At 44.6% G+C, this 26,539-nt stretch overlaps 1 protein-coding gene across 1 annotated transcript in view; it reads right to left on the bottom strand.

Moving 5' to 3' along the window:
- LOC145411870 (glutamate receptor ionotropic, delta-2-like) overlaps positions 1-26,539 on the bottom strand; it is an 86,642-nt gene that overhangs the window by 14,977 nt on the left and 45,126 nt on the right. The window contains exons 9-10 of the mRNA XM_080281828.1: positions 12,132-12,226; positions 2,480-2,533 (exon numbers count right to left, since the gene is read on the bottom strand). Coding sequence (XP_080137954.1) covers positions 2,480-2,533; positions 12,132-12,226 — 149 coding nt within the window. The remainder of the gene's footprint in view (positions 1-2,479; positions 2,534-12,131; positions 12,227-26,539) is intronic.

Raw genomic sequence — 26,539 nt, 5'->3', positions numbered from 1 at the left:
AGACTTCCCTTAATGTACAGTCTGTTACGAATCCTTTCATCAACAGACTTCCCTTAGTGTATAATCTGTTACGAATCCTTTCATCAACAGACTTCCCTTAGTGCACAATCTGTTACGAATCCTTTCATCGACAGACCTCCCTTAGTGTACAGTGTTACGAATCCTTTCATCAACAGACTTCCCTTAGTGTACAATCTGTTACGAATCCTTTCATCAACAGACTTCCCTTAGTGCACAATCTGTTACGAATCTCTTCCTTTCTTATCTTACCCAGTCATGCAGCCCACATGCATTCTTTAACAGTTCCATTTCTACTGCTCTTACTCTTGACTTCTGATACTCGTGCAGTTCAAAATTCCAAGTCGCACAACCATAAGTTTATATCAGCACTAATACACCTTCATGCAGATCTCTTCCAGTCTTTGTATTCGGATCTCTACTGCATAGCATGACTTTCACAGCATCAGCCACCGTATTTCCTTGATCCATTTAGTTTCCAGCATTTTAAAGACATTTATCTCAGTTTCCTCTCACTTCATTACCTCTCTTCCTCTTACTCCCCCATTACAACAGTCTTTCTTCATTCACCCACACTATGAGTCGCTTTCCTTCAACAACCATCACCTTACTGATATACATTTACTTTCAGAACTCGCCGCTTAAGCAGCATTAAAAAAAAATCTGAACCTGTCCATAAAGTTTACGTTTATTACTTGCAAGCAAAACAACAACTTCATCTGCTTGCATCAGATGTGAAACACTGTATTCCATTTCTCACCATTTATTACCAGCTTCACTCCCATCTCCTCAGCCCGTACTTTCACTTCTCTCATATCTTAGTCCATATACTCTTACAGTGTACAATACTGTATACTGAAAGACCATGGTGAAATCACACATCCCGTCTCACCCAAATACTGATGCTGAATCACTGACTCAAACATCCGTCTTCCCTTACACAAGCTTCGCTACTGTTATAGACACTCTTCATAACAACTAGCCATAACAGTTTTCCTTCCACACCAAACATACGTATAGTACCACTTTCTCTACTTCTTTTTCATTCACTCTATCATATCGTTATGCTTTCTCCAAATCCACAAGTGGCATAATATCTTAGTTCTCACAGTCCTTCTTCACAGTGACTTCTACTTAAATCCTGACCTGGAGGGGACGACCACAAACATCGCCTCCATGTCACCCTGTTCTGCCTTTTGGCAGTTCATACCACACTCATGCATATACCCCTCAGGTTCATCACTCTGAGTTGCTGCTGCTATTTGATCAACACATCCCATCTAATATTTGCCAGAAGAAAATGAATAATACTTTACCATAGTGAAGAGGCTACGTTCGAGGACAGATTAAGAAAACTGTATGAAGTTCACTCAAAGAGCAACCTTTGTATACGGAATTATGAATGAATACTCGTATGTAATTACATGTAGTATGTCAACTTGGGAATGGAATAAATAATGTGAAAAAAAGAAAGGTGGAGCCCTCCTCCCAACTCAGTCTTTACTTTTCCTCTGTTCTTCCATTCCCTCGTTCTTCGTTTTATTATATTCCCTTCTCCTCGTCTCCCCCACCCCCTCCTCCCTTTCTTCCTATACTACCCTGATCCCTGCTCTCCTCTCTTCTTTTGTTCCTCCCTCCTTCCACCTCTACCCTTTCTTTCCCTTCCTCCCTCTCTCCTCTTCCCCCTCTTGTGCCCTCCCCTTCCCTCCCTCTCTCTCTCTCTCGTCCTGGTTCTTCCTCTGCACCTCTGTTCTTTCTTCATCTGTATTCCTTTTCTCTTCTCACGTCTACCTTTTCCTTTCCCACTCTCCTTCACTTTGTCTCTCCTGTGCCCGTTCTACCTTTATCTGTTTTCCCTTTACTGTACCCAGGAAATACCCTCGTTACAGGACAACATGCATCCTGATATCTGTGCCTTCCTATCCACTCTCTCCCTGTCTGCTCCTGCTGTACACACTCCCCCTCCCTCCTGTGCTTGCCCTTCCTCGTGTGCCCATTCACCCTCATTTCTTTCTCTTCTCCACTGGGTCTAGCTTTTTCTTTTTCTTTTTTCTGCCCCATACTCTTGTACATTTTCTCTCTCTTGTCTTTCCTTCGTCTCTCCTCTACTTTTTTTTTCTCTCTCTCCCCCCCTCTCTCCTTTACCGTGTTCTTTCTCTCCTCCCTCTTGTACTCGTTTTTCCCTGCTTCCCTCACACTCAGGGCTGCATTTTCCGTGACTTTCAAGGTTTCGCAACATTTCTTCCTCAGCCAGTTTCTCTGCTCACTGCATCTCAATATCCTCGTGTTACCGGTATGTGAATGATGCAAACTAAGTCGGTACTAGAATTATATAAAAACCATGACAGAAAATATCAAGGCGTCATAGACAAAACAAACCGCTAAGAAAAAGGTGTTACGAAGCCTTCAAATGAATGCGACCCTCAAGTCTGCCCCTTCTTCGGCCCGCTACCGTACTCACTCCATGGTGAAGGCCTGTCGGTATGGTGAGCCTCGCTGGAGTATCATGCCGAACCTGTGAAATTACAACGTCTTAACCCTTTCGCATTCTCTGGTCGCATTAATTACGTTGCTTAGCTGAAGGAAAACTCTAGTGGTCAAAGGACTGACTTCTATAGTGATTAACCCTTGCAGTGGTCTAATTCCATCACCTGAACAAAATAGTCTGAATACTATATCCAACTGCAACTATGGCAGATTTTTTTTTTTTTTTAGTTGTTCTTCCTCAAGACGATTCTATTAAACTTGGATAGACTTTACGAACAGGAGAATTTAGCTCTACCTTCTAATAACCCCTTTCACTAATAGATGCCTTTAAAAGTTTTATAAAATCTTCATTGAAATGGACGTCAGCAGACTGACGGGGTCCAAGGTCTAAGAATAGTTCGGTTCATTTCGAATTTACGTGCAGGGGACGGAGTGGGGTAACGCCACAGGACAAGAAAGAACACAGTCAGAACGTAGGCTATTGATTGTTACAGATTCCTCCTCCCTCCCGCTCTCTTTCTACGTTTCTACATAGAAAGAGAGGCAATCAATGCAATATTAAGAAAACCAATTACAAGTATTCTTACCAAAATCAACCTCGGTCATCAAAAACAATACTTCCAAATAATGGTAAAATCATTGCCTAAAACCCCTTACAATTTTCTCCGGCTCTTTAAAAATACATAGATAAAAAGTGCAGTATTATTAATAATGGTAAAAGACATGCACTAAACATCGTATATATATATCTCATCAGCTGTTCGAGTGTCCACTGCAGGACCGGCCTATCCCTACCGAAGTAGGGACGATACAGCCAATGTATCTCTACCAAGTGGCTTAGGCTGTCTGGCGGAGATTGTACGTAGGGTGAGAAATGCTTGTAAGTGTAATTGTCGTGTTGTTGTGGCTTTGGATGTGTGTGTAGTCCGTGAACCAAGTGTAATCGGCCCGCGCAAGCCGACTGGGTGCAAGCATACTTTATAGTATGCGACACTGGTTCAACCACAGCACCCCTGATGTCCGACAAGCAGTACGTGGCCAGAACACTCCCAAAGTTTATTATCCTGGCGGGCGTGAACCCTCGTTCTCCAGTGTACGAAAACGCACACTTTACCACTGTACCACAGAGGCTCATATATATATATATATATATATATATATATATATATATATATATATATATATATATATACAGTATATATATATATATATATATATATATATATATATATATATACACTGTATATATATATATATATATATAAATATATATATATATATATATATATATATATATATATATATCCCATAGGATCCCAGCGTTGCTGGGCCAGGCACTGTTCCGGGAGGGTCCTAAGCGCACCGCCCTCCGCCTATCGGCTCATAGTCGCGAAGCTCATAGGTCCCTACCCGGGGATTCTCTACTTTATTAAGGTTTGAAAATTCCCAGTTCTGTCCAACACTGGGGACACCGGGCTCCAATGGGTTAAATATATATATTGCTGGGAAGCTGGATTGCTATAGCCTATTTCACGGGAGAAAAGAAATTGCCGTTCGGCAACCCTCTTCCAAACTGTCCGATTTCGTGCATTCTTGTTGTGAGTAGCTAAATAATACCTGTATAGTGATGTTAAGAGCTGTCAAAAATATCAAAGTTACAGTAAACAAGGGTGAAGCACATAACATCATTACTTACAATTTGCGAGGCTGTAGGCAGTATAGGCCTACTGTAGGTGTGGTCATGTGCGAGCATCGTTGCGTCAGTCAGGCTGACTCGCATTTTCCGGTGCAGTCTGTCATCTGAGCAACTCCGCAGCACCAACATAATTGTTATCATCTATGTCATCGTTTCAGTCTCAGTAATTATTAAAAAATACTATAAAAGATTATGTCTACCTTCTCTTAATATGTCTACCTTCTCTTAATATAATAAGGAATATCATGATACTGGGAGACGTCTGTGTCATAATTTAATAAAAAGATGTTCGTCACTACTTTATTACGCGCATTACAACTGACAGGCGCCCCATGAAAATTAAATGTGTATGCTTACCTTTTGTTTATTCCATCAGCTGACTGCTAACAAGTACAGGGCAATGCAAGGAATTCAACAACTGTAACAAAAGCGTGTTGGGCATGTAGTGTGGTGGGACACATCAGTTCTGAGTGTCCAAAGAAGGAAAACGATGATAAGAAGAAGGCTGCTGAAGACCAGAAAGAAGCAAAAAACTAGTGGAGGCTGGTGTTAAGAGGCAACCACCAGCCAGCTTTTCCCAAGACGGAAGGGTAGACGGAAAAAAGTGTTGCCTAGTGATTGATTTGGCCTCAGAGCAGACTTTTGTGAGGCCTGATGTGTTATATCATCGGTATCTGCCTGAATCATCAGAACAACTGTGTGGCAAAACTGGGCACCACACAGAACTGAGGGGACCATTGGATGTCCGGATTGAAGTAGCAGGGCAAGAGGCTATCTACGTGGCTGACGTGGAGGATCCTTGCCTTCTGGGTCTGGACTATCTGACGTCCATGGGATGTGAGCTGGACTTCTGCTCCAAGAAGTTGAAGGTTCGAGGAAAGTTGGTTCCTGTCACAGCAGTGAGACATACCAATTCTGGTGGTGAGGTGAGTCTGCTCCACACTACAGTGATACCTCCCAAATCAGAACTATTCCAACTGTGCAAGGTGAGTGGCTCTTTTAACAGCTGTATTGGGGTAGTGGAACTTGACGTACGGTGCAAGACGAAGGCTGAAGTGATGGTGGAGAGAACTTTGGTGGAAACAGGTGCAGATAAAATGCCGGTTGTGGTGGCCAATTACTCCCGTGAGCCACAAAGATCATTGAGGGAGAAATTGTGGCACTATGCCTGGTGGTGGACTCTGAGTGGCAACAGAGGAAGGCCTGTAAAAGAAGCATAGTCAAAGAAGATGGGTACCTGCCAGACCACTTACAAGACCTATTTTCAAGGAGTTGCCTCACAAGTGCTGAAGTTGAGGCAGCTGCTGACGAAGTTAGCTGATGTCTTCTCCACTGGAGACCTAGACCTGGGATGCACCGATCTGGTGGAGCATAGTACACACACCGGGGATCACCGCCAGATTAAACAGCCAGCGCGGAGGATGGTGCCAGCCCAACGACAAGAAATGGAGATGGTGATGGATAATCTCCAAAGTCAAGGAGTGATAAAAAAGTCCAGCAGTCCTTGGGCATCAACAGTGGTTCTGGTAAGGAAAAAGCATGGTTCAGTAAGATGCTGTGTAGATTACCGAACCCTGAATGAAGTGACAGAAGGATGTATACCCTTCCCAAGAATTGATGACACACTGGATGCTCTGTCAGGTGCCAAGTGGTTCTCCACCCTAGACATGAAGGCAGGATATCATCAGGTCAAGGTTGCAGAGAAGGACAAGGAGAAAACAGCCTTTTCATACAGTCGGGGTTTATGGCAGTTTAAAGTGATGCCATTTGGTCTATGCAATGCCCCAGCTACTTTTGAGCATTTCATGGACTGCATACTTGAAGACCTGCACTGGCAGACAGCTCTCATCTATCTGGACGATGTTATTGTGTTTGGACGGACTTTCAACCAGGAATTAGAGAGGTTGTCGGAGGTGTTGAACAGGATCCGCACAGAGCACCTCAAGCTGAACCCCAAGAAGTGCTACCTGTTTCAGATGGAAGTAAAGTACCTGGGACACATTGTAGGTAAGGGGAGCGACTGTACTGACCCAGAGAAGGTGGCAGCTGTGGAAAACCGGCCAGTTCCAACTTGTGTGAAAGAGCTACGGAGTTTCCTGGGCTTGTGCACCTACTATCGGCGTTTTGTCAAAGGCTCTGCAACGATAGCTGCACCTCTGCTCAAGCTGCTGGGGAAAAGGCAGAAGTTTGCATGGACAGCAGAGACTCAGAAGGCTTTTGATGAATTCAAGGATGTAATGACAAGCTCTCCAGTATTGCTGTACCCAGACCAGACTCAGCCATTTATCTTTTACTGTGACGCTAATGACATGGTATTGGTGGAGTCCTATTACAGCAGATGGATGACCAGTAGTATGTGGTGGCATATTACAACAAGAAGCTCAGCCCACCAGAGCAGAACTCCTGTGTGGCCTTTAAGGAGCTCTTGGCGGTGATGAGCCTTGATTTCTTCCATCCCTACTTGTATGGGTCGTACTTTATCATCAGGACAGAATATGCAGCACTCAAGTGGCTGATGATGTTGAAGAATCTGGAAGGACAACTGGCACGCTGGCTTGGGAAGCTAGACCAACACAGTTATGAGGTGCAGCACCATCCTGGGCAGGTACATGGCAATGCATACATTCTGAGTCGTCGGCCTTGTGACCCAAAGTGCCAGCAGTGTGGTAAAAAAAGATCATAGTAAGAAATACAACCATACTGCAGTGACAGGGCCAGTGTCAGATGAAGAAAACCTGAAGAGGATGCAGATTTACTACCGGCGCTAGAGTGGCTGCAGTGGAGTACAGTGCGACCATCTTGGGAAGAAGTTTCCAGGTTAAGCCCTGTGACCAAGAGCTACTGGAGTCAGTGGGACCTTCTTCGTTTGAACAACGGACTACTAGAGTGTCAGTGGGAGACACCCAATGGTCTCAGCAAGTACAGGCAACTGGTGGTTCCGAAGAAGATGAGGTCTGGGATCTTGGATGAATCCCATAAACAGATCAGTAGTGGGCACCTGGGAGTGAAGAAAACTCTATGCTGGCTGTGACAGAGGTTCTACTGGACTGGCATGTGTCAAGATGTTGAAGAGTGGTGTCGGGCCTGTGACGTGCTGTGCCAAGAAGGGACCCAAGGAACGTCGTTGCGTCCCTCTTCGGCTGTACCAAGTGGGTGGACCAATGGAAAGTCATGGTGGACATTACTGGATCTCTGCCACTCATTGAAAGAGGAAACCGGTATATATGTGTCTCCATGGACTATTTCATAAAGTGGTAAGAATCCTGTGCCATCCCCGATCAAGAGGCTGTAACTGTTGCTTAGGTGTTGGTTGACCAGTTTTTCTGTCGTTTTGGGATGCCACAAGAGCTACATTCAGACCACGGTAGAAACTTCAAGTCTGCTGTGTTCCGTGAGTGCTGCAAGTTATTGGGGATCAAGAAGACCAGGACGACCCCACTAAGGCCACAGTCAGATGGGATGGTGGAGAAATTCAACTGGAGTTTAGGACAAGAACTGGCCAAGTACTGCACAGATGGACAAGCAGAATGGGACCAAAAATTTCCTGTGTTGCTGATGGCATACCGGTCTGCATCACATGAGTCTACCAGCTAAACCCCTGCAAAACTGATGTTGGGTCACAAGTTATACTTACCTGTTGACTTGTTAAAAGGAAGACTACCTGGTGAAGAGCTGACTACAGACACGTCCAGCTATACGAAGCATCTTCAGGAACGGTTGGCTGAGGTACATCATCAAGTGCGAGGAGCCCTCAAGTTTTCAGGAGAGGTGATGAAGTGAGAGTATGATGCCATGGCAAGTGAGGTGAGCTTCAAGGATGGTAACCAAGTTTGGTTATACAATCCTCAGCGAAAAACGGGAGTCACCGAAGCTGCAGAGACTATGGGATGGGCCTTACACTGTGTTGGACCACCCATCAGATGCTACATACCGGTTTCGAGGAGGCAGAAAATCTCGCCCAAAGGTGATACACATGAATCGTCTGTGACAGTACCATGGGCCGGACAGTATGGCTGGGACGTCTCCTAGGAATCGTGCTCTCCCGCAGCCAAGGATGTCGAGAAGGATCAAGGAGCTGAAGTGCAAGAGGATGGTGACAGTTTCTCAAGAGAAGAAGTGCGTCAGGAAGTGGACCAAGACATTCCTGGAGGAGTGTACTGTGTGGAAGAGCAGACGTCGTTGGAAACGGCATAGAAGAAGACCTGATAAGTTGAAGGATTATTTTGTGTATAATTTGATGTTTAGTTTGGATTAAGGACTATGTTTGTCTACACTGTAGTTCTGTCGGGATGACAAAAGGATTAGGGAGGGGGTAGTGCTGAGAAGCTGATTGCTAGCTAGATTGTTCTGGAGATTTCCCGACGTTTATCTTAGTTCTGGTAGGAGTCAGAGTTGCCAGTTACCTTGCTGTTTGTGAGTGTAGTTATTTTGTAAGTTATGCATTAATTTGTGTGCTCTTTGTCTCTATAATGTTATATATACATGTGATTGTTAAATTATGTAATTTAAGTTTGTATGCTAAATAATTTAGAGTGTTATGCAGTGCAGGTGAACTCTAGATGTTTTGATGTCTCCCAGGTGGTAACTGTTTTAACTGTTGCCCCGTCGAGTGTGTGCTAGAATCTTCGAGAGTAATGTGATGTTTAGATAAGGATGGGGAAGAGACTAAAGCAGGGTCAGTCGGTTTTCAGTTCAGTTTGAGTGTAGTTCTGTGTCAGTGCAGTGCAGTTTGTATATTTTTGGTACTTGTGAAAATAGTGAAGTGTTGTTGGCAAACAGTTAAGTGTTATTGCAGTTTGCATAACTTCGGTATTTGTGAAAACAGTGAAGTTGGCAAGCATTAAGTTAATTATTTCCAAAATAAAGACGGTGAGCTTTAAAAGCCAGTGTTTATTTACAACGCCTCTGGTCTTCTTGCACACCGAAAGGCTGCATCTAGGAAGAACAACTCACTGGGCAACGTCCTTCCTGTACTGTTGGAGCCTGTGGCAGAGTGGGATGGGGACGTAAAAAAAAAAAAAAAATATATATATATATATATATATATATATATATATATATATATATATATATATATATATATATATATATATATATATATATATATATATATATATATATATATATATATATATATATATATATATATATATATTCAAAAAGTTGAAATTAAGGACAGCAGGCAAAGAAGAGTGAATGAATTAAATGATAATCATATATACTACTCTCTTATATGCTGACGGGCCTGTTTTGACGGTAGAAAACGACGATGATTTTAAAAAGGTGGTGACTGATTCTGACAGGGTTTGCACAAGATGAACATCGAACGTGAATTTGAACAACAGAAAATTAATGATATGTAAAACAAATACCCCCATGGAATGGTGTAATCCTGTGGGGACAGGGGAAGTAGAATACTTCTCTCTTAATCTCTGCGTGTCGTAAGAGGCGACGAAAAAGGAAGGGGTGGTGGGAGCTGGGAATCCCACCGCCCTCTAGTGTCTTACAAACGCCAAATCTATCAGCGCCGACTCTGCCATCACAAAATCTATCAACACTGACTCTGCCATCACAGAATCTATCAACGCCGACTCTGCCATCACAGAATCTATCAACGCCGACTCTGCCATCACAGAATCTATCAACGCCGACTCTGCCATCACAGAATCTATCAACACCGACTCTATCACCATGGCTCTCCTACTTTCTGCCGGAGTGCCATACGAGTATAACCATTTTCTGGCTTGGTGCTTGTTCTTTATTACTCCTTCCTTCCTTGAGAGAAATAATTCTGGCAGGAGCACGGTACAGGTAGTCAGCGGAAGCATAGTGAACTGCAGGGTATAGATGGGAAGGAAAACTCTTGAAGAGGTTGATAGTTTTAAATAAATATGGCAAAATGAACTTAAGGTCAAGGAGAGATAAAGGGATCACAGTAGCCTACGTGGAGAACTTAGTTGTATTTGAGGGGCAGAATGGTTAGTACTGAGGTTAATAGAACCCTACGTGAAAGTTTTTTAGAGGTATCACTCACATGGAAGGGAAACTTGGGCTGAGAGTAAAAGAGCTTTTTATTTTTTTTATATTTTTTAAGAAGAGTTGCAGGCATAAGTAGGGTGGGTGTAAATAAGAGAAATCTGAGTGTATTTTGGAATGAATGAAAGAGGCAACAGGAGTGAGATGTGACATTACTTAATGGACAAAATGGAATACATGGAGACTGTTGGACATACACAAATAGCGTATGAAAGAGGCAGACCTTATTTGGTATGGAAGAAGACAGTGTAACTGTTACCTCTTCTGACACTGAGAGAACTTTTGTGCTTTACTCCAAGGGCAAACTGTATAGTGCATGTGTGAGAAAAGTAATATTGCTTAATGGTAGTGAAACCTGGGCAGTTAAAGGAGAGGATACTCGTACGTGTAGGCTTGACTACGTGTAGTACTTCTCTAGCGTACGTGACTCGATGGATGGGTAGTACTTCCCTGAATGCCAGAACTGCGAAAGAGCAGCTGAGATCGTCTGGAAATTGAAGGCATTGGTGCTGTGATGTGTTTGGGGATATTAAGATGGTTTGGACTTTTGCAGATAATGAAGAATGAAAACTGGGTGAAAAGATCTATGAATGTGGATATCAAGGGTTGAGTACTAAGGGGCAGACCTTAAGAAGACGTGGGATGAGGTTCTACAAAATAAAGAATTAAACAGATTTGCTGACAAACCTCGTATAGCACGGACAGCCGCCATCAAGTGAATAATTAAGTGCGAAATATGCAAGCAATTACAAAACCTCTCAAAACCACGAAATAAACTAAACAAGCTACACGACTAATTAGTTCAGACAGAAGCATGTACAAGTAAACACATGCACAGCTTAAATTCAAGAAATAAAGAATATGGAACCTGGTGAAGAAAACTGGTAAATATGGAACCTGGTGAAGAGGACAGTTTATGAAGAGGGAATCTGTTAGAGAAGTTTATGATAAATAAATTTTACTAATAGGAAACCCAATGGAGACGAAAATTTATGGCTAAGGAGTGAGATGCAGAAGAAAGATTATGCATATGGCGTTTGGAAAAGAAACTTTATGAATATGGCAACAGATTCTAAAGAAAGTTTATGACTAAGGCACTTGATAGAAATGAGTGTGGCGCCTGGATAACTGTATAAACAAACAATTTTAGTCACAGCTCAGACCCATGGAAGTTTGGGAATATAGAAATGGTTGTGAAGTGTTTGAGAGTTGTGTGAATAAAGATGAAAATAAAAACTTTAACAGGCCTATCCAATGACGGAATTTGTCTATTTTGTTCTAGTTACCACGAGGCAACCCTACTCGTCTTAGGACAGACCTCAAGTAGCGTAATGCTTGGGTTAATGAAGGTTAAGTTCGACATGACTCTGTAATAAAATCGTCTGGAGATAGGAAGAAGAAGAAGAAGAAGAAAAAAAAAAACTGGGGTGAAGGGGTTAATCAGGTTTTACAATGAATAAGTCAACAAGGTAGTGCACTAGTGTCAGGAATCGTGTACTTTTCACTTTATCTCCGTCAGCCCGCTGTCTTTATATTAAGTTTATCCTTGTTTCTTCTAGACAATATTATTCAACTTAGAGAAGACTTCGAATTTGTGGGTTTAGATACTGTATAGTCCTTAACACTCTCATTACGAGACTTCTTTTCCAAACTGAATGAAACTGTCTACAGATAGCAAGAAAAAATATGTATTTAAAAAAATTCGTTCCTGGTTCTCCCTGATAATTTTATTCAGCCTAGGGAAGACTTTTTGGCCTGGAGGGGTTAAATGCAGCCTACATCAACTCCCTCGCTACTAGATTTCCCCAGAGTTGAATAAAATCGTCTGGAGAGGGAAAGAATAAGTAAGTATAACAAGTAATGGGAGAGGTGTTAAGTGGTGTGGATAGGGTACCTGGTGGAGAAGAAGCGGTCCCCAACGAGACTCATTCTGCACGACCCGTGCAGACGCAAGTCTTCCTCCACAGCAGCCTCCAGCAACGATGCATCCTGTGGGTGGACACAGCTTTACACATACATACTACATGCATATATACATACACAACCACATTCATACGTTCTTACTTTTCCTGCTTACAGTACACACACACACACACACACACACACACACACACACACACACACACACACACACACACACAATTTTCATTAACCATAGCCTACATTCGAACTTAAAAAAAATTTAAAAAGTAAATTTAATTTATGCTGATCAGCATGGTACACAACAGCTGAAATTGACCTCCAGTTAGAAAGGACATTGGTCTGTTTATAACCGGAATGGTAGTGATGTTTCTAATCCGACATACAGGCACTATACTTGCAGGCAGTGAGGGATCAATCGTTAGCGACATCACAGAGATAAACTGCATTAATATTTGGCCAACATCAGAAGCTTTCATTAACCCCTTTTCTCCGGCGACATATATTACTGTATTCTTGTTATCTCCAGACCACTTTGTTATGCTTTAGAGACACCATCTGTTGCGTCGAGCTTAGGAACATTTTCTATTAACGTCTTCAAAACCCAATTTTTTCACCTAAAGCCAAATAAAATCGCCGGCGTAAAAAAAAAAATAAAAAGCATTATGTCATCGAATGGAATGTGTATAAAAGGTGATATTGGTTTTGTATTCGAAATTATTCTGTTCCATTTGTAGACTGCTTCACAGTATTCATAATTATCATTACCAGTGATACATCGCCATCATCATTCTGACACCACTGTCAGTTTAAATGTAATACTCTTAAATAATGGAAAACTTGAAATTCCTTCTGTTTGTACTGTAGTGTCACTGCCTCGAACTGTCTATACTCTTCATGTACTCAATAGACTTCTATAGACATGACCAATTTTTCACAAGGTCATTTATCAGCTTGTGTCTCAGTAGCTCTTGTATGCTACGTTGGTCTCTGAATGCAGACATACTGCTCTTGTGATGCTGGGACCTGCAGCAGGTAATTTACTTACCGATCTCTCAGTCCGAAAGCAAACTTGCTGAGCCCAGTTATCACTGAAGACAAGCGTTTAAGCATAACATCTCTGCATGCAGACTGCCTTGGCTGGGTCTAAGGTTGTCCTACTCACGGTTAGCAGTTTGATACTGTACGAGTATAATACTCGTTAGCGACCGGCATTTCTTGTATTTAGTTTTCTGGAATACATACAGCCACAGATAACACAGCGTTCTTTACCTGTGATTCGACTGTAGACACAAAAGGAGAATGAATGTATATATGGTAGTGAAAAGGGTACAGTTCATACAAGTGAGTCTGAATGCAGGAGGCGAGGAAGAAGATGGTGGATGGAAAAACCTATACCAATAAATCCCCCCCTCCTCTCTCTCTCTCTCTCTCTCTGCCCGGTACATATATCTTTTGACTCGGCGGTCGATGGAATGGCTGTAACTCACAGGCATTATGAAGGGCATTTTTGTGTTGATCGTTTGGCCTGTGAGGTGGAGCTAAGAAATTCGAAGAGGTTTTTTTTTTTTTTTATGCGAGGAAGAAGGAACCAAAGGCCATGAGCCCGCAGTAACAGTTCCCTCCAAGAGAAAAACAAAATACAATAGAGAGCCAAATTCAAGATCCGATCATTTTGAGATGCCTGGTCACACTGCGTTTGAAAGAATGGAGATCATAGGCAGCAGGAAATACAGACAGAGGGAGACAGTTCCAGAGCTGACCTGTTGCATAAATGAAAGACTGGGAGTAACGGTTAACTCTTGCATTAGAGAGTTGGACAGAAAAGGGATGAGAGTTTGCTGCCAGACGGGTGCTACGCGCCCGTCGTAGAGGTGGAGGAATGCAAGCAGACAGTTCAGAGGAGCAGTGACCATTAAAGTAGTGATAGAAAGGAGATAAAGATGCAACAGAGCGGCGAAGAGACAGAGGTTGAAGGGAGTCAGTAAGAGGAGGAGAGTTAATGAGACGAAAAGCCTTTGACTCCACCCTATTGAGAAGAGCTGTATGTGGGGAGCCTCCCCACACATGAGAGTTGTACTCCACATAGGGGCGGATAAAACCCCTGTATAGAGTCAACAATTGTGCAGGGGTAAAGAAAGAGCGGAGTCGGCTTAGCACACCCAATCACTTGGAAGCAGATTTTACAAGAGATGTAATATGATTTTTCCAAGATAAGTCCCGAGTAAATGAAACCCCAAGCATGTTCAAGGATGATGCAGGATTAAGCTGAATATTATTAAACATTAGTGGGTATACCTGTGGAAGATTTTGTCGGGTTGATAGGTGTAAGAACTGAGTCTTAGATGCATTAAAGACAACCATATTATTTTTACCCCAGTCAGAGATACGAGCCAAGTCAGACATTAGGTGTGCCATAGCCTCATCCCTTGTTTGTTGAAGTAACTGTTGAGATGGGCGTTGAGGGAACCGAATGGAAAGGTGAAGGGTGGAGTCATCAGCGTATGAGTGGATAGGGTTAGATGTACAGCTTAGAAGATCATTGATGAATAAAAGGAAGAGAGTTGGTGATAGGATAGAGCCCTGAGGAACACCAATGTTGATAGATCTAGGAGTAGAACGATGGCCGTCTACAACAGCGGCTATAGAACGACCAGAAAGGAAACTAGCGATGAAGGCACAGAGAGAAGGATAGAAACCGTAGGAGGGCAGTTTGGAAATTAAAGATTTATGCCAGACTCGATCGAAAGCCTTTGAGATGTCAAGTGCAATGGCAAAGCTTTCGCCAAAGTCCCGAAAGGAGGATGACCAGGAGTCTGAAAGGTAGGTGAAAAGATCGCCAGTGGAGCGTCCCTGACGGAACCCATACTGACGATCGGAAAGAAGGTTGTGATAGGAAAGATGCCTTAAAATTTTTCTATTAAGAATTGACTCGAAAACTTTTGAAATACAGGACGTTAAAGCAATTGGACGATAGTTGGAGGGTTGGGAGTGGTCACCCTTCTTAGGGACTGGTTGAATGAAAGCAAACTTCCAGTAAGAAGGAAACGTACAAGTTGACAGACAAAGGCGAAAGAGTTTACCTAGGCAGGGTGTAAGCAGAGAAGCACAGTTCTTGAGAACAACAGGAGGGACTCCATCAGGCCCATATGCCTTGTTAGTACTGAGGCCAGTGATGGTAGAAAATACATCAACTGAAGAAATTTTAATGTCAGCCATGAGGAAGTCAGAGGGGGGAAGTGATGGAGGAACAGCACCGGAATCGTCTAAGGTGGAATTGGAGGAGAAAGTCTGTGCGAAGAGATCTGCTTTATCAGTAGAAGAAATAGCTACAGAACCATCAGAGTAGAAAAGAGGAGGGAAGGATGATGAGGTAAAGTTGTTAGAAAGATTTTTGGCAAGGTGCCAGAAGGAGCGGGAAGAATTCGAGTTGGAGAGTTGAGAGCATTTATTATGGATGAAATTATTTTTAGTAGAGCGAAGAACAGACTTAGCACGATTCCGGGCAGAAACGTAAAGACGATGTGATTCAGGGGTGGGTTGGCTCCGGTACCTTTTGTAGGCCTTCTCCTTGTTGCGGACAGCATTAGAACAAGCGTGATTAAACCAAGGCTTTCTTGCGTTAGTCAAAGGATATGAGAATGGAATGTATGCTTCCATGCCCGAGAGAATAACCTCTGTAATGCGCAAGGCACACTCAGATGGCTCACGGCCATGGAAGCAATAATCATTCCAGGGAAAATCAAATAAGTACTGCCTGAGGGCCTCCCAGTCCGCGGCTCCAAAATGCCACAGACGACACTTCCCTGGAGGGTCCACAGGCCGTACCGGAGTGATAGGACAGGTTAAGGTAATAAGGTTGTGATCGGAGGAGCCCAACGGAGAGAAAAGATTAACAGAGTAAGCAGAAGGATTAGTTGTGAGGAAGAGGTCAAGTATGTTGGAGCTCTCTCCAAGGCGGTCAGGGATACGGGTAGGGTGCTGTACAAGCTGCTCTAGGTCATTAAGGATAGAAAAGATGTAGGCTTGTTCACCACGTGGATACGTGAAATAATGGGTGGACGGATGTGTGACCCATTTTCACTGGGGCATTTATTCATAAATCTTATTTTATTTCACTCTTGCTCCAGCCTCTGGATCCTTCTCACCCCATATGAGTGAAAAAGAGGATTAAGATGACCATGATCTCCTATCTGCGAGATCACGTGTCGCCAAGCACCTATATGGAAGTTCTTTTGTGTAATAAATGACGTTTCCAACGAAGTTCTGAGGTACGGCGTAAATTGGGACAGAGTGTATGCACATACCATTCAGGCATAATAGTACAGTACTATCACCATGGCCGGATATTCAAAACACTTAGGAGTATCTCTTTGCACCAGGATAATCAAATCTCGCAAGGGGAACAACCAGAAGTTTGTTATGAGGTGCCTAGATTTTAGTTATCATTCTTGAGACGCAGCTGCTCAGAAAGTACTATAACAGTACTTAGATTAATAAGAAATGTATCTAGTGTTAAAACAGTAAAGGGAGCAACACAGAAAACAATACTTGATACCTGAATGAATAAATAAAAATGCAAATAAATGACTATATTACTGACTTCCTATTCAGCTCATTTTATAAGAAAAGGGGAGGGGGGGGGAGACCCGGTGTCGTATGCACGGAGTGGCTCATGCAGGGAGTTACCGTTCCCTTCTCTATTTAGCCTAAATTAATCTAACCTAACCAAACCTAAACTAACCCAACCTAACATACTAGATCAACCCAACCTAAATAAATCTAAATTAAACTAACCTTAATTCACGAAATCACTGATTTCACAATCTGCCTGTAACATACATATGTATATTTATTTATATATATATCTACAGGTATATACCTACCTATAGTTACCTATGGGTCGATATGAAATGCGCGCTCCCGCTGCCAGACCCCCCCACCCCACTACAGAGCCGCAGCCCCACCCCCACCCCAGGAGGACACCACACTGGGCCAGGTGAGCACGACGCCAGCCCAAAGCGAGACAGGCTCATGTGCGCCCCGACCTTGTGTCCCTCTTACCCTCAACCTGCCCAATCACGACGTCGCAGGGATGTGAGACTACTTCTCGGCCTGACCAGCCCTCGTCAGGATCAGGGTGGGACTGCTCCAGATTCAGTCCCAGGCAGCACCGCAGTGCCGGCCACAGGACGTACCGGGGAGGGAACAGCCACTGTAAGTCCCTCGGCTGTTTCGCCCTGCAGCATCGCAGTAACGGCCACTGTACGTCCTTCTGCTGCAGCCACATCTGGAGCCCGCCTCAGTGTGACGGCCACTGTACGCACACCGACAGGCAAAGGTAGGGGGAGTGGAACCGTGACAATGGCCATTGTACGCGTCGGGGAGGGAACAGCCTTATACGTCCCTCATCCACCTCATCCTCCCCCTACGGGTGTAGCACCGCAATAACGGCCACTGGACGTACTGGGGAGGGAACGGCCACTGTAATCCCTCAGCTACTACCCGTCAGACAGGCAGACCCACGGCGACGGCCACTGTACGCGCCAGGGAGGGAATGGCCACTGTACGTCCCTCATCTGCCTCTTCCTCCTTTGGGTGCAGCACCGCGGCGATGGCCACTGTACATGCCAGGGAAGGTACGGCCACTGTATGTCCTTCTGCTGCTATCCCAAGGGCCTGTGGAACCATGACGACAGCCACTGTAGGCGTCAGGGAAGGGACAGCCACTGTACACCCTTCGTCCACAGTCCCGAGGGCTCTCCCAGAGGAGAAGGTCCCTTGTGCAGCCCACTCTCCAACCGGTAGCCGCGCGGAACGTCTTTCTGTCTCTCCCTCCAGGTGTGGTTCCCCGGAGGTGCTGCCGTTCCAGGAGTGGTGGCGAGGCCTGGTTGCTGAAGGCGGGATCCACACCCTCCAGCCTGCCCCTGGACGATGCCGGGTCCTGACGGACGCCCCACAGAGGAGATGCTGCAATCAACCCCTGACGGCACCCCAACCTAGAGGCGACCGCAGTCCCAGGCCTCCCAGGGCCAGTCCTTGGACCCCAGGGCAGGTCGGCCCAGGCCCCCAATCACTGTCGGCCCTCCACCCGGAGTAAGAAGCGGCAAGCCCGACTCCTGATGCTGTTTGGCCCCAGCCCCGAGGGCCCCTCACCAGGTCGAGGCCCTGACAAGAAAGGGCCTCCCTGCACCCCAGACCAGAAACGTGCCCAGGCTGTGACGCCCCCAAGAGCCGTCCCATGCCTACTGCAGGAGGCCTCATCTGTAGGGCTCTCTCTGACTCCTGGGCACCATCTCGAATAAGCCCAGACCTCGGCAGCCCAGTGAAAACACAGTGAAATCCCAGTGTTGTGTCTGAGACTTAGCAGTGACAGTGCTCAGGTATTCTAGAAACAGTGAGACAGGAACACCACCAGTAAAGTGTCTCTAACCCAACGTACTCAGTGTGCTGTGTCAGTGCCTAAGTTCCCAGGACTAGAGCAATATACAAGTGTGTGGCGATACCTAAGTGCAGCAGACCAGTGTACTACGTAGAGACTGAGGCGATAGACTGTATGAACAGTGTCACCATACCTAGTAATACGTAGAGACTGAGGAGATAGACTGTATGAACAGTGTCACCATACCTAGTAGTACGTAGAGACTGAGGAGATAGACTGTATGAACAGTGTCACCATACCTAGTAATACGTAGAGACTGAGGAGATAGACTGTATGAACAGTGTCACCAAACCTAGTAATACGTAGAGACTGAGGAGATAGACTGTATGAACAGTGTCACCATACCTAGTAATACGTAGAGACTGAGGAGATAGACTGTATGAACAGTGTCACCATACCTATGTAATATTCTCCTGTACCCTAACTCCGGTATAATCACAGTGTCTGTGTGACGTGATGTATTATTGTTAACTAGCCTGTCACACATCTAGTGCACTATTGTATGTATATTCTTTGTAAGGGAAATTGGATTAAGGCAATATATGTGTTAAGGTGTCTTGCCGAGTTTTTATGCCCTGCTCCTTTGTATGCGTTCTATTTCCGGTCAGAAAGAGGACCCCGCTCAGTTGCTGGTGTCTTTAGGACGAGAAGTCGGCCTAAAAACACCCAGCATAACACTAGTTCCGGTCTAGAAAGAGGACCCCGCTCAGTCGCTGGTGTCTTTACGACGGAAAGTCGACCTAAAAACATCCAGCGTAACACTTATTATTCTGTTACCCGTGGCCGTGATCCCGTAACCCATTGCATCCCAAGTTCTGTGACAGGTTGGATGCATTAAGCATGCTCCCAGGAGATGGCAGGTGATTTAGGGATTAGAGGTCGATGAAGGATTAGGGTTAAACCCTCTGGGAAATCTCAGGCTTTTCACACGTGAGTGTGAAATCACTTCCTTACTCTGACCATGTGTTTTTCACCTTCTGAGCCAGTCATGTGCATAATTATTTTTAAAAATAAGTCAAGAAAATGCCAATATTCTCTGAATACGGCTAAAATTTCCAAAACACTAAATTTAACGCTAAATACAGGAAAATCAACCAAAAACAGAAAATTTGGCATGAAAAGGCTAAATTTGGTCAGCCTGTTTGCTCCATGACCATAAATAATGGGAAATGAATGGAGCAGACTGTAGCACCAGTCGAGCAGGGCAGTACTCCCGAGGTGGATGGAAAGCTGATGACAGGGAGTGCTGGAGCTCCCGTTTCATCAGCCCTCAGGACTAGTTCCTGATCATCCCCCTTTGCTGAACTTTTTCAGTGTCTCAGTTACACAGAGAGTAGGCCAGCATGCTCTCCAGCACAAATTTCTCTAACTATCTACACCAAACTACATGCACAGTACACACTACACTTCCTATTCAAAATCCATTTAAAATGGCATCTCTTCACCAAGCCTCGGAGTCCCCAGGGGGGGGGGGACCATAAATGCCCCCATCATCTGCCCCTCTCCCGGTGACGACTCGAAGTGCCTGGAACCACTGTCTGACTCTCTTCTTCTTCATTTCTGCAACATTCGCGGCCTTTCCTCTAACTTTCGCTCTGTTGAGCACCACCTCTCCTCCTCTAAACCTCACCTTCTTTTTCTAACGGAGACTCAGCTGTCTGAGGCAACTGACAGCAAACCCTTTTCTGTATCCTCCTACTTTCTCTATACTCATTTCAAAGCCAAAGGTGGCTGCTGTGTATATATACGCAACGACTTATCTTGCTCTCGTGTTCTTGAACTCGATTCTTCTGAATTCTCTACACTCTGGCTTCGGCTTTCCTGTCATTCTCTGACTAAATATATCTGTGCTGTTTACTTATCCCCTAATTCTACTGACTATCAAAAATTCTTCAACTATCTTACTTCTACGATGGAACACATTCTATCCATTTCTCCTTTCTCTGAAATCTCCATTCTAGGAGATTTCAATGTTCACCACCACCTTTGGCTCTCCTCTCCTTTCACGGATCCACCTGGTGAACAAGCCTACATCTTCTCTATTCTTAATGACCTAGAGCAGCTTGTACAGCACTCTACCCGTATCCCTGACCGCCTTGGAGAGAGCCCCAACATACTTGACCTCTTCCTCACAACTAATCCTTCTGCTTACTCTGTTAATCTTTTCTCTCCGTTGGGCTCCTCCGATCACAACCTTATTACCTTAACCTGTCCTATCACTCCGGTACGGCCTGTGGACCCTCCAGGGAAACGTCGTTTGTGGCATTTTGGAGCCGCGGACTGGGAGGCCCTCAGGCAGTACTTATTTGATTTTCTCTGGAATGATTATTGCTTCCATGACCGTGAGCCATCTGAGTGTGCCTTGCGCATTACAGAGGTTATTCTCTCGGGCATGGAAGCATACATTCCTTTCTCATATCCTTTGACTAACGCAAGAAAGCCTTGGTTTAATCACGCTTGTTCTAATGCTGTCCGCAACAAGAAGAGGGCCTACAAAAGGTACCGGAGCCAACCCACCCCTGAATCACATCATCTTTACGTTTCTGCCCGGAATCGTGCTAAGTCTGTTCTTCGCTCTACTAAAAATAATTTCATCCATACTAAATGCTCTCAACTCTCCAACTCGAATTCTTCCCGCTCCTCCTGGCACCTTGCCAAAAATCTTTCTAACAACTTTACCTCATCATCCTTCCCTCCTCTCTTCTACTCTGATGGTTCTGTAGCTATTTCTTCTACTGATAAAGCAGATCTCTTCGCACAGACTTTCTCCTCCAATTCCACCTTAGACGATTCCAGTGCTGTTCCTCCATCTCTTCCCCCCTCTGACTTCCTCATGGCTGACATTAAAATTTCTTCAGTTGATGTATTTTCTGCCATTACTGGCCTCAGTACTAACAAGGCATGTGGGCCTGATGGGGTTCCTCCTGTTGTTCTCAAGAACTGTGCTTCTGTGCTTACACCCTGCCTAGGCAAACTCTTTCGCCTTTGTCTGTCAACTTGTACCTTTCCTTCTTGCTGGAAGTTTGCTCTCATTCAGCCAGTCCCAAAGAAGGGTGACCACTCCCAACCCTCCAACTATCGTCCAATTGCTTTAACGTCCTGTGTTTCAAAAGTTTTCGAGTCAATTCTCAATAGAAAAATTTAAGGCATCTTTCCTATCACAAGCTTCTTTCCGATCGTCAGTACAGGTTCCGTCAGGGACGCTCCACTGGCGATCTTCTCACCTACCTTTCAGACTCCTGGTCATCCTCCTTTCGGGACTTTGGCGAAAGCTCTGCCATTGCACTTGACATCTCAAAGGTTTTCGATCGAGTCTGGCATAAATCTTTAATTTCCAAACTGCCCTCCTACGGTTTCTATCCTTCTATCTGTGTCTTCATCGCTAGCTTCCTTTCTGGTCGTCCTATAGCCACTGTTGTAGACGGCCATCGTTCTTCTCCTAGATCTATCAACAGTGGTGTTCCTCAGGGCTCTATCCTATCACCTACTGTCTTCCTTTTATTCATCAATGATCTTCAAAGCTGTACATCTAACCCTATCCACTCATACACTGATGACTCCACCCTTCACCTTTCCATTCAATTCCCGCAACGCCCATCTCAACAGTTACTTCAACAAACAAGGGATGAGGCTATGGCACACCTAATGTCTGACTTGGCTCGTATCTCTGACTGGGGTAAAAATAATATGGTTGTTTTTAATGCATCTAAGACTCAGTTCTTACACCTATCAACCCGACAAAATCTTCCACAGGTATACCCACTAATGTTTAATAATACTCAGCTTAATCCTGCATCATCCTTGAACATGCTTGGGGTTTCATTTACTCGGGACTTATCTTGGAAAGATCATATTACATCTCTTGTAAAATCTGCTTCCAAGAGATTGGGTGTGCTAAGCCGACTCTGCTCTTTCTTTACCCCTGCACAATTGTTGACTCTATACAGGGGTTTTATCTGCCCCTGTGTGGAGTACAACTCTCATGTGTGGGGAGGCTCCCCATATACAGCTCTTCTCAATAGGGTGGAGCCAAAGGCTTTTCGTCTCATTAACTCTCCTCCTTTTACTGACTCCCTTAAACCTTTGTCTCTTCGCCGCACTGTTGCATCTTTATCTCTTTTCTATCGCTACTTTAATGGTCACTGCTCCTCTGAACTGTCTGCTTGCATTCCTCCACCTCTACGACGGGCGCGTAGCACCCGTCTGGCAGCAAACTCTCATCCCTTTTCTGTCCAACTCTCTAATGCAAGAGTTAACCGTTACTCCCAGTCTTTCATTTATGCAACAGGTCAGCTCTGGAACTGTCTCCCTCTGTCTGTATTTCCTGCTGCCTATGATCTCCAGTCTTTCAAACGCAGTGTGTCCAGGCATCTCAAAATGATCGGATCTTGAAATTGGCTCTCTATTGTATTTTGTTTTTCTCTTGGAGGGAACTGTAACTGCAGGCTCATGGCCTTTGGTTCCTTCTTCCTCACATAAAAAAAAAAAACTGCAAACAAGTGCACACATAATCTATCTATCTATCTATATACCTAGGCTGCTTCCCCCAAGGAAAGGGAGGTAGCCGAGACAGGACGACACACTCCCCATTTACTCATCCATTCAAACACATTCATTCACATCTTAGCCCCAAAGGGGAGAACGGACAGATCCTCACCGCACCACACTGCACAAGGGTCAACTGCGCAATGCAATCAGTGACATCCACAGCAGGGCCCGACAGCAGAACTGGTTTACCCCTGCCACATCATAACAGACCCATCCCCTTACCCGCACCTGACCTGACTAGCTGATCAGACCAAATGCAGGAGAATATCCCCTCAGGGCTGAATCATCACTTATTCATTCACAATTTCTCTCCATTTATTTCTATCACGCACAGCCACTCTTCCTTGCTCAACAGACATCCCTCTCGCATCCAGCGCTCTCTTCACACTGACCATCCATCCTATTCGTGGTCTTCCTTTCAGCCTTACACCTCTCACATCAGATCTAGTTATCTTTTTCACCAACTGCTCATTATCCATTCTCTCCATATGCCCAAACCATCGCAACACCCTCTGCTCAACTCTACCAGCCATCTCCCGAAGAACTCCAGTTCTCCTTCGCACTTCATCATTTCGCATCCGATCCATACGCGTCACTCCACACTTACTCCTCAGACACCTCATGTCCAATATATTCAAACTTTTCCTCTCTGCTACACCCATATTCCATGTTTCAGCCCCATATAACACAGTCGGTACCACAACACCCTCATACAGCCTTCTCTTTACATCCATTCTAAGCGAACGACATTTAAACACTTTTTTCATTCCTCCCAGCATCTTTCCTACTTCATTTATTCTAAACTTCACTTCTGCATCTATTCTTCCATCCACAGCAACATGTGACCCTAGATATTTAAAACAATCTACCTCCTCAAGCAACTCACCGTTCAAAACTATATTCATCCCCCTACCATCTATCAACCTCGTACACTTCATCACTTTACTCTTATTCTCACTTACTTTCAATTTCCTCCTTTCTCACACCCTTCCAAACTCCTCTACCAACTGTCTCAATCTCTCCTCTGAATCAGTCACCAGTGCAGTATCATCTGCAAACAGCAGCTGCTTCAGATTCCACTCTCCATCATCAACATTCACCAGACTCAGACCTCCACCTAAAACTCTTGCATTCACCTCCCTTACAACACCATCCATGTAAATATTAAACAACCAAGGCGACATCACTCATCCCTGTCGCAGCCCCACTCTCACGGGAAACCAATCACTCACAGCATTTCCCACTCTTACACACGCTCTACTATTTACATAAAAACTTTTCACCCCTTTTAGTAACCTACCATCAAGTCCATACAATCTTAAAACAGTCCACAAAGCCTCCCTATCAATTCTATCATACGCTTTCTCTAAATCCATAAATGCCCAAAACACATCCTTGCCTTTCGCTAAATACTTTTCACACACTTGTCTCACAGCAAACACCTGATCAACGCATCCCCTCCCTCTCCTAAAGCCACGCTGCTCATCACCAATCACTCCCTCTGTACCCTCTCTAACTCTCATAATTAACACTCTACCATACACCTTACCTACAACACTCAACAGACTTATACCCCTAAAGCTAGTACATTCATACTTATCACCCTTGCCTTTATACAACGGGACCACACAAGCACTTGCCCAGTCAACTGGCACCATACCTTTCTCAAGGCACACATTCAACAATCTTACTAACCAGTCAACAATAGTCACTCCACCACCCTTCAGGCATTCCACAGCACACCCATCCATACCTGCCGCTTTCCCTGTTTTCATCTCCTTTACTGCCTTCTCCACTTCCTCCTTCGTGATCAAAGAATCATTCAACTCTCCCAACACATTTATTCCTTGCACCCTTCCATCCGCCACAGTCTCAGCCACCCTTTCCTCCTCTATGTTTAACAATCTTTCAAAATCTCTGCCCATCTCTTCCTTACTGCATCCATCTCAATTAACATCCTTCCATCCTCTGCTTTTACTCGTTCTTCCTTTCCAGACTCTCCCTTTCGCACCCTTTTCACCTCCTTCCAAAACATTTTCTTATTCTGTTGAAAATTCTGTCAGCCGCCTACCCTACCTCTCATCTGCTGCCATTTTAGCATCATGCACAGCCCTTCTCGCTCTATTCCTCTTTTCCTTATACCTTTCATATGACATCCTTCCTCTGCAGCCACACTTCATATGCACCTCTCTTCCTTCTCAGCCACAGCCATACTTACTTCCTTGCACCACCATTCACTTCCTTTTCTTACACCACCACCCACACGTCTCACACCACACACCTCTTCTGCATGCCCCACCACAGCACTCTTAAACAACTGCCATTCCTCCTCCACGCTGCCATTTTCCCGATCTTTCATTGCGTTCCACTCATCTTTCAATTTCTCCTGATACTGTATCTTTTTCTCTCTTTTATCCAACTCACTCACTTTCAAAACCTCCCTGCCACACCTAACCCTCCTAGCTCTCACCCATCTCTTACCTACTCTTAACTTTCCCTCCACCAGGTAGTGGTCAGACATACCTCCACCCTCCCCTCTCAGAACTCTCACATCCAACAATCTTCCTATTACATTCCTAGACACAACCACATAGTCCATCAAAGCTCTATCAACAACCCTTCCACCCTCCTGTCTCACCCATGTATACTTATAAATATCTTTCTTCTCAAACAGCGTATTCCCAATCACCATCTCTCGCTCAACACACATCGCTATCATTCGTTCCCCATTTTCATTTCTTCCAGGCACACCATGCATACCAACTACGCCTTCAACTGCTACATTTCCCACTCTAGCATTCAGATCTCCCATCATTACCACATTCACATTCGCTCCAAAACTCTGCAGACACTCATCAACATCATTCCAGAACGACTCCCTCTCTTGTTCATCCCTTTCACTACCAGGCCCATATGCACTCACAAACATCCACAACTCACGTTCAAATTTCGCTTTCACCCACATCAGTCTCGATGACACCTCCTTCCATTCAATCACATTTCTGTCCTTCTGGACTCACTAACAAGGCCACACCTTCTCTTGCCCTTCCTCTATCAACACCTGACAATCTTCCAGTCACACTTCCAAACCTAGACTCACCTTTCCCTTTCATCTTCGTTTCACTCAGAGCTAACACATCCAACTTTCTTCTCACAAACATTCTTCCAATCTCCTCCCTTTTAGCCTCAATCGTACTACATCCACGCACATTCATAGACCCAATCTTCAGGGTACGGGGATAACTCCATCCCCCATCCCTTTCTCTGGCCTGTCTCTTTTTAGGAACTAAAAAACAGAGGAGGGGGTCCCTAGTTCCTTCACCCCGCCCCTTTTAGTCGCCTTTTACGACACGCAGGGAATACGGTGGCAGTATTCTTCCCAACAACCTGGC

This window comes from Coenobita brevimanus, chromosome 91 (assembly GCF_032717465.1).
Source record: "Coenobita brevimanus isolate Jiangsu-jjx chromosome 91, ASM3271746v2, whole genome shotgun sequence".
Taxonomy (NCBI): Eukaryota; Metazoa; Arthropoda; class Malacostraca; order Decapoda; family Coenobitidae; genus Coenobita; species Coenobita brevimanus.
The sequence above is the reverse complement of the archived record's forward strand: the minus strand, read 5'-3'. Positions and strand labels throughout refer to the sequence as shown.